At 35.9% G+C, this 9,314-nt stretch overlaps 1 protein-coding gene across 1 annotated transcript; it reads left to right on the forward strand.

Annotated features, from left to right (window-relative positions):
• Positions 1-1,172: 1,172 nt before the first annotated feature.
• LOC143628194 (putative disease resistance protein At5g66900) lies at positions 1,173-7,642 on the forward strand. Its single transcript, XM_077097843.1, has 5 exons — positions 1,173-1,794; positions 1,943-2,349; positions 5,929-6,290; positions 6,377-6,588; positions 6,672-7,642. The coding sequence occupies exons 1-5, from the start codon at positions 1,173-1,175 to the stop codon at positions 7,505-7,507; spliced, it is 2,439 nt and encodes an 812-aa protein (XP_076953958.1). The 3' UTR covers positions 7,508-7,642.
• The last annotated feature ends 1,672 nt before the right edge of the window (positions 7,643-9,314 follow it).

Consider the following 9,314-nt stretch of genomic DNA (forward strand, 5'->3'; position numbering starts at 1 on the left):
GAAAATTTCAAAGACTATTTTGATATCCTCTCTCTTCTTTTGAACTATTTTCAGAATTTTCCTTTATTTCAATCTAGATTCTAGACCAACTAATATAAAAGAAAAAACTAATAATATTGATGATACGTATTATCTTTTACTCTGACAATTACTTTTACAGTATATCTATTTTTTTTATAACGTTAAATCTTAATATACATCTTCTTCATTTTTTACCTACAATCAGCTCCTGCGTTTCCACATTCACCGGAAAATTTTCCGGCGAGTCGAAGTCTAATCCTTTCATCTTACGTTCTCACTAGTTTACAAGGGTCGATATCAAAATTTTACAGGGGTCGCCGGGATTTTAACACATATATTATACTAGAAAGAAAAAATTCACAGGGGTCGGCCGACCCCTGCACCGTCAAGGTAGGTCCCCCCCCCCCCCCCCGGTTGTAAGTCCGAAGCACCTTCCAATAATGTATAACAAAATAGTGAATTGTTATTCAGTTTAAAAAATTCAGTTGACATTAAGTTCAATTACTTTTATTAATTTGGGTTCCTTAGTTAAACAAAATGTAGTCCTAAGTTAAACGTAATCTTGTGTAAAAAAACTATATAAATATAATAACTTAACTCTTAACTTAAATATATCAATAAGTTAATTGGTCTTTCATCATCATTACTCACCACTAATTTATTTGTAGTAAACCATAATTTAGTATAATATTGCTCTTGTTCACCTCCAGTTATACATCTATGGTTATTTAGGAACAAATGATATATGTATTGATTATATGAGTCGGAAGAGTATAAAAGATACCTTAAAGAATGATGAATATCAAATCTAATAATTTTTGGTATAGACTGCATCTTCGGTCCAGGAACAATCCTGCCAACATAGTCTGCATCTTCCTGCGTAACTACGTTCATCGCAATCACCTCTTTCTAAACAAAATCGTGCTTGCTGCTAACACAAGCTAAAGGTTTTCACTTTTCACTAGCATAAGATCGACATGCAATTAGCTAGATTCCTGATTCATCATTTTTGTAGATTGTTTTCATTGACTGTTGGATCGGGATTTCAGACATGTGCATGCTAAACGTTATAAACGTCTTCATTTTGGGGTTTCAATTTTTTATCAGCCTCCAACTTTTTTTGTTTGCTAATTTAGCTACGAAATTTAGAGATGGTTACAAAAAACCGGTATGAGGCAGCTTTACAAACAGTATTGGTGGAGTTACTGAAAGCAGTAGTATCACAAACCAAAAGAACAGCCAAATTTAGAACTTTACTCAGGCGCCTTGATAAAACTTTAAGAAGGCTTGAGCCAATAATGTGTGGCCATGAGAGACTGGCCAGGGTGTTAGACCGTCCCGAAAAAGAGACCAAAATGTTCATATATTACATGGAGAATGGTAAAGAAATAGTCCTCAAGTGCTCAAGGATCAAGTGTTGGAATGTGTACAAGAAGTTTGTTCACGCGAATAAGCTGATTCGCTTGGACCATGAGCTTTTGAGGTTCTTTCAAGTTGAATTGCAAGATAACCTGAGTACTAGATTCAGGGATCTTTCTTTGGAAGGTGAAGTGGATCAAGTACTCTCATCTGTTACTAAACAGGCAGGCGGATTTTCAAGTTCTAGCAATATCCCGGGGCTCCTGGATCTCATCATTGGCTTTGATTTTCATCTTAAAGAAGTGAAACGCATGCTGCTTAAAGATGACATCCAGGTACTGACCGTTTCAGCTCCAGGAGGTTGTGGGAAGACTACATTGGCGAAGATGCTTTGTCATGATGCGGAGATTAGAGGTATAAACTTTGGTTATTAATTTTAATCCAATGAATTTGTGTTTGTTAAAGAAGCCGAAAATATGGCGTTTGAATGGCTTTAGTTATATAATTATACAAACTATTAAATACATTCCATGTTGATTGTCGCGTGCTTATATTTGTTCAGATGTTTTTGGGGACAACGTATTCTTTGTTACCGTTTCTAGAACTACTTCCTTCAAAACCATTGTCCAGAAATTACTTACACATCATCTACAAGTGAACAATTTTGAGCTCCAAACCGATGAAGAGGCAAAGAACGAACTAGAGAACATGATGAGGAAAATGGATTCAGAAAAGATATTGCTGATTTTGGATGACGTGTGGTCTGAATCTGAATCGCTTATTCAGGATCTTAAATACCAAATACCAGGATACACTATCTTGGTCACTTCAAGGTTTATGTTTTCAAGAATTGGCTCCACATACGAATTAGGCTTGTTAAACGACGAAGATGCAAAAGCCCTTTTAATCCATTCAGCATTTCCATGTGACAGTAGTCAGGTTAATGTGCCAGATGATCTTGTGAGCAAGGTATCGTTTAAACTTTCAAAATCATTTACCATACTACATCTGTACCTTACATGATTATATATAGTTAACGATAATGTGGAGTTGAATCGTAAAACACACATGAAGGGTGCTCGAAACGTATTCTAATTGTTCAATCACTAGATCATATAATAGACTGATTTAGGGCTATTACAAAAATGAGAAAGACGAATCGAACAAGAAAGAAACGAAATCTAACGATTGAGAGAATCACGAGAGTCAAACGAACCATTCATACCCTAGCTCGTGAACTTATAACTAACACATCTGAGCACCAACTAACTCTTTAGCCAAAGTTTCACTAACACCCCTAGATTAGTCCAACTTGTACATAAACACCAAGAACTTTCATTTAGCCACCCCCCCCAACTGCCAAATTACCATTCTACCCCTTATTGGTTTAACTGCAACCAGTTGCCATGAATGATCTTTAACTACTCTAGCTATTGTAAATTCACTTTAGCTCCTACATATATATACCTTTAACTACTCTTGCATATATATACCTTTTCAGCAAACAAACTTTACTATTTCGCCCCTCCGCAACAAAACCAAGTGGCTGTGCCATATAAATCTCATCTTCTAGAAAATCATCTTATGCAACTAATGACAAAATTTCCCTTACGGATATATGCTTCACAACATGTGAGAATATCCGATTACAGTCAATGCATTCTCTTTGTGTGAAACCCTTGCCATCAATCTTGCTTCAAACCCCTATGATCTCCTCTTTGGTTTTAAAAAATCCATTTGCAGTCAACCAATTTTTTATCAACAGGCTTATTCACTAATAAATGTTTCATTCCTCATTAGTGATTCCATCTCTTCTTTCATAGATTTTATCCAAATCTATTTATTATTAGAACGGCAACTTCATTGTAAGTCAATGGTTCAAAGACATCTTCTTGTTCTGCAGCCATGAAGACAAATGTAGAAATGTCATCATTGCCTCATTACATTATAGGAGCATTTATCACTAGGACCACCCCTATAAGACTCTGACGGAACTGAACTATTACCCTCTTCAATTGCACCATTAGTCTCAATATTCACCTCAACTTGGACACCCTGAACATCCATGTAAATGATGTCTTCTTTGAAAACCACATCCCTACTTACGATAACCTTTGGAATCACATCATCAAACCTCCAAAGTCTATACCCTTTAATCCTTCAAGTTGTGAGCCCTTTGTTCAAGCTTTTCTTGGTTCACATGTGAATAGGCTACGCAACCAAACACCTTTAAGTTCACATAATCTGTTTCACGACCAGACCATAACTCCATAGGAACCTTTATGTATCTACTAGATGTTGGTGATCTATTGACTAAATAACATTGGTAGGCCAGGATGGACAACATGCATCTAACCTTGTTTAGCAATGTCCGATTTATCCTTTCTATCAACCTATTCGATTGTGGAATACCCACAGCAGTTGGGTGTGTTGCTATTCCCAAATCTTTGCAATATTGGTTGAATAAACAATTGCAAAATTCAAGACCATTATCAAGCGTCTTAACTTCTTTTCAGTTTGGTTTTCTGCTAAAGCTTTCCATCATTTACTAAACTTTTATCAATGTTTTATTACATAAACCCAAACCCTCCTTGAATAATCATCGATAATGAACAAAAAAAATACCTTGCTCTACCTAGACAAGCAACCTTCGCCAGACCCCACAAGTCAGTATGAACATAGTCCAACATACCCTTTTGTGTTATGTCTGATATGACTCAAACTGACCTTCTTTGACTTGCGCAGTATGATACGCTCATAATGGTCAATGTCACAACACTTGAGGTCACCAATACCTGTTGTTTGTTCAATTCATTTAAGCCTTGAGAACTTATATGGCCCAATATCTTGTGCCACAACATTGCTAAATGATAGTTTTACCCTTAGTCACTAAACACAACCTGCAGCCACATCTCCATCAAGGAGATAGATATTATTCGCTTTTCTAGTTTCTGATAACACCACGATAGAACCCCTTATAACTTTGACTTTCCCCTTCATTGTACTAGCATGATTTCATGCACTTTCAAAAGTGCTCAGTGAGATCAAATTCCTTTTCAGATGCGGAATGTATCTCACTTGTTCAAAATTGTACTCTACACTACTTTAAGTTTGTATGAACTAGTATCATGTCCACGGCCAATCATCACCTAACTTGAACCAAGATCTTTCCATTTTAGTTCTTAAACACATCTTTGTTAGGTGTTATATGATAGGACCTGCTAGAATCCATAATCCATCCTTGACTAACTTTGCCTTTGGTAACAACCATCACATCAACACCGTCGTACCCCTCTAATGAATCATCTTGTGCAGAATAAGTATTCTGCCCATTAAACCACTCGTTTCACCTTGTTTCTTCGTTCTTTCTAGGAAATCATTCTTAAAGTGCTTTTCATAATTATACACAAAGCGCCTTCTCTTCAACTTTAGGATTTGATCTTAAAACCCCTTTGACTTGGGATTCCTTTGTATAAATCTACTTTCAACAAACAGTCCTTCACCATTGTCTTCCCTTACATCTGCCCTTTTCTCCAGTTCTTTCTAATTCATGATAACCTAGTCCACTTCCATGGATAGAGTTTCTATCCCATATGCCAAAGTGCTAAAAAGTTCATATGTTGAAGTAGAGATCCTAAGAATATGATTACCCTGCCTTTTTATCTAGTTCTACCTCAATATTCTCAAGATAAAATATCGGTTTATTGAAATCATCTATGAGATCTTCAAGTGACTTACACGCATATGGAACAAATAGAGCCTCTTCTTAAGATATAGTCGATTTGCCAACGATTTAGTCATAAAGAGGATTTCTAATAATGACCAAACAGCGGTTGCAGAAGTCTCTTTCAACACTTGTTTGCCTTCTCCATGATATCATTCCATTTTTTCTAAGAGAAACCATCCTGTAAGTTCGCTTCACCAAGTAGTGCATCAACAACACCTTGACGCACCAGCAATGCTTGAGTGTTTACTCTCAACAGGCCGAAGTTGTTCTTGCCATCAAACTTTGCTAATTGGAACTTAGTAGACACTGTTCTTTAATTCGAGTCAACACGAGATCGCCTCTTCTTAATTGAACCGAGTAATAAAACACATGATGAACACCCACAAACCATAAATAAATTCTTATTATTCGATCACTAAGTCATGAAACTGATATAGGGCTGTTACAAAAGTGAGAAAATCGAAACAGACAAGAAATAAATGAAAGAACGCGATTGAGAGAATCCCGAGAATCGAACTAGCCGTTAAAATTCCGAGATCGTGAGCGTAGAACGCATCTGAGCACCAACTAACTCTTTAGCCAATGTTTTATTAATACCCCTTATAATATTCTAATTTGTATAGATACACCATGAATTTTCATTTAACCCCTAATGCCAAATTACCAATCCACCCCTTAGATTTTTAACTACAACTAACTGTCATGAAGGATCTTTAAATACTCTTTGTTTATTGTTAATTGACTTGAGCTCACCCGTGGACCTTGATTATACAACATACATTAGTAATGACTAATGAACATTGGTTGTGGTTTTATTATAGATGGTTAAGATCTGCAAGGGATTTCCATTGGCCCTCACAGTGATTGGTGCGTCGTTACGTGATCAAAGTGAGCTTAAGTGGAAAACAACTTTACAAATATGGTCTGAAGGTCAATCTATTTTTGACTTAAACAACCCATTATTGCTTAGTCTTCAAACTAGTGTTGATGCACTCAAAGATTTTCCAGTAGACCATGACTGTTTTCTTGATTTGGGTTCATTTCCTGAAGATGAAAAGATTTCTGCTTCTGCTCTAATGGATATATGGGTTGCGCTGTATAATCTAGACAAAGAAGGAATGTATACCATTGAATACCTTCTAGAGCTTTCTTCAAGAAATCTTCTGAGTCTTGTTCTCGCAGGGTAAAAGTGTTCATTATCGATAAATAATAAAAAAATTTATTTCTTCTTTCTTCAGTTATAACTAATTTTCTATCTAATTTTTCCAGGAAAGAGGCTAGTGAATTAGAAGGTTATTGTAACGAGCATTATGTTACGCAACATGATTTGCTAAGAGAACTAGCCATTCATCTGAGTAGCCAAGAGCCAATAGCCCAAAGAAATAGGTTGTTGATAGAAATTCGTGGGAATGTCATACCCGTATGGTGGATTGAACAAGCACAACAACCAATTAACGCTCGTCTTTTGTCTATTTCAACAGGTTTCATTTCTTTGTCTAGACCATGAAATATAACCATTTCCTAGGGATGTTTAGTAACTATATGTAACTTTTTTTTTCTGCAGATGAAATGTTTTCCTCTGTCTGGAATGATTTGAAAGCACCAAACGTTCAAGCTTTGATATTGAACATAAGAAGTAAGAAATACGCCCTGCCCCACTTCATAAGAAATTTCAACGAACTAAGGGTATTAAACATTACAAGCTACAGGATTTTTCCTACCGAGTTACATGAGCTTTCGTTGATTAGCTTTGTACCCAACTTAAGAAGATTAAGACTAGAACACGTCTCACTTTCTCCCTCGATTCAGTCCATTACTGAGCTAAAGAACTTAGAGAAGCTTTCTTTGATAATGTGTGCAATTGGCAACGCATTAGAGTTCTGTGCAGTAGACCATCCAATGCTACCTAATCTCATCGAGCTTGAGATTGAAAGTTGTTATGATTTGAAAGAACTACCAGAAGGATTATGCAGTCTTAATCATCTCGTGAAACTTAGCATTACTAACTGCCATGAGCTCGGTGCCCTTCCTGAAGGGTTGGGGAGTATGTCAAATTTGGAAACACTAAGACTCCATTCTTGTACCAGATTATCCAAATTGCCTAAGTCTATTGGGATGCTTCGTAATTTGGTCTTTCTAGATATATCTGATTGTTTGAGTATAACCTCACTGCCTGATCAGTTTGGCGAGCTAAACGAGCTAAGGGTGTTGAAGATGAGTGGTTGTCATGGATTAGAAGAGTTGCCAGATTCGGTGACCAATTTGACTTTGTTTGAAGATGTGATATGCGATGAAGACACATCATATCTATGGAGTTATTATGAAAGTGATCTCTGTAATTTGAAGATAAACGTGGTCGAAGAAGACCGGTTCGCAAACTTTATGAAAATAGTTGCTTAGTTTTGGTGGAAGAAGTGATCAGTGTACTTTAAATACTAGTATTTGCATGCTAATTATTCATAAAATGCATCGATATTAATAATAAATATAGTGCTTTTATTAGCTTTTGTATTAGTAAGTGAATATGGAAGAGGCATGAGTCGAGGAAATAAAGACAAGAGCGAGTTCAGATGTTAGAATGTGGAGAACTCGTTCAATTTGAAAAGGAATGCAAAGTGGAAGAACAAGGAGAAACACAAGCAGCAAAAATCCAATCTCATATATGAACATGAAGAAACAACACTGTTGTGACAACGCAAGTCAAGCATGTTGAAAACCTTCTGAACTATATTTAGTTTAAAGGTGAGTGTTGAAATATATAAACTAATTATAAGGGTCTATGTATAATTTTAGAGAGTGCATGTTATATCTTATTTGTATTTGTAGAAAGTCTAGAGGTTAGTATGTAATTATGTCAAACTTGTATTGTAATCTAGACGGTATGTCGTTAAAATCGAGTATGTACGTACAATTTGCAAGTTTATTGAATAAACGATTTCTATATTTAAGCAAATATTATCGTCAATTTCATTGTGTTGTCTTTCAATTTCAATCTAAATTTGCCAACAAGAATCAAGTGGGGCAATTTGAGACTTAGAGCCTATTTCCTATTTTTGTGAGTAAGAGCATTCCTAACTCATTCCTTACCTTATATTATTCATATATATCATATAATTACATTAAAAATCACTATTTTTTTTCTTCTGTTTAATTAAATAATACTTTTAATACCTTTATCATTATCTTTTCCCTTTCCTCTACTTACAACCTCTTTTAGAAAATATTAAAAAATTATACGGTATGAATAGTGAAACCCCAAATTTAACTTTTCCATAAAACATTTTCTCTCTCCACTACTCACAACCACTCATAACCATGCCATATAATTTACAACTCTTCCTCACATATTTATAGGGAACGAGCTGAGAATGCTCTAAGTTTTGTAAATTATATAGTATGGTTATAAGTGGTTGTGAGTATAAGAGAGAAGAGAAAATGTTATATGAGAAAGTTAAATTTGGGGTTTCACAGTTTACATTGTATAATTTTTTAATATTTTTTGAAAGCGATTGTGACTGAATGAGAGAGAAAAGATAATGATAAATATATAAAAATTATTATTTAATTGATCAGAAGAGAGAAAATACAGTAATTTTTAGTGTAATTATATGATATATGTGGATACATGATAGGAAATAGGCTAGGAATGCTCTTAGGCTGTATGCTATGGTGAGGGGTATCGAAGCCCCTCCACAGCGCCACGTCAACGCCATGTCATCGCCTCGTAAAAAGCCGGGGCATCGAAGCCCGTCCCGCTATGGTTTAATGCCCCTTGGATGCCCCAATATATATATATATATATGCATGTGTGTATGTGAGAGAGGAGAGAGAGAGCTCTACCAATGGCGCCGGTCGTCCTCATGCCTGCCCCCCCTCCGCGCCCACCTCCACCGCGCCCCCCAACGGTGTTCCAACTCCAACGGCGCCCTTTCTCCCCCCTTGAAGGCGCCCATAATGCATAGTCTTAGGATGGTTGTAAACGTTACCATGCATATTTTATGCATGTTATCTTGCCTAATTATTTGCTTCCTCTCTTATCTTCCATTTTATATCATTTCCTTATTGGCTTGCTTATTTCATGCCTTAATCACAGGCCTTTTTTTAGCATATCATATTATATATTTAGATGGCTTTGTATTGTATTATTAAGAATTAATATCATAACAATTCTGTTATGGTATCAAAGCAAGCATTTGTTTTGGTAGTG

This window comes from Bidens hawaiensis, unplaced genomic scaffold (assembly GCF_021521415.1).
Source record: "Bidens hawaiensis isolate Kalapana, Puna unplaced genomic scaffold, B.hawaiensis_p1.1 tig00004838_1, whole genome shotgun sequence".
Classification (NCBI taxonomy): Eukaryota; Viridiplantae; Streptophyta; class Magnoliopsida; order Asterales; family Asteraceae; genus Bidens; species Bidens hawaiensis.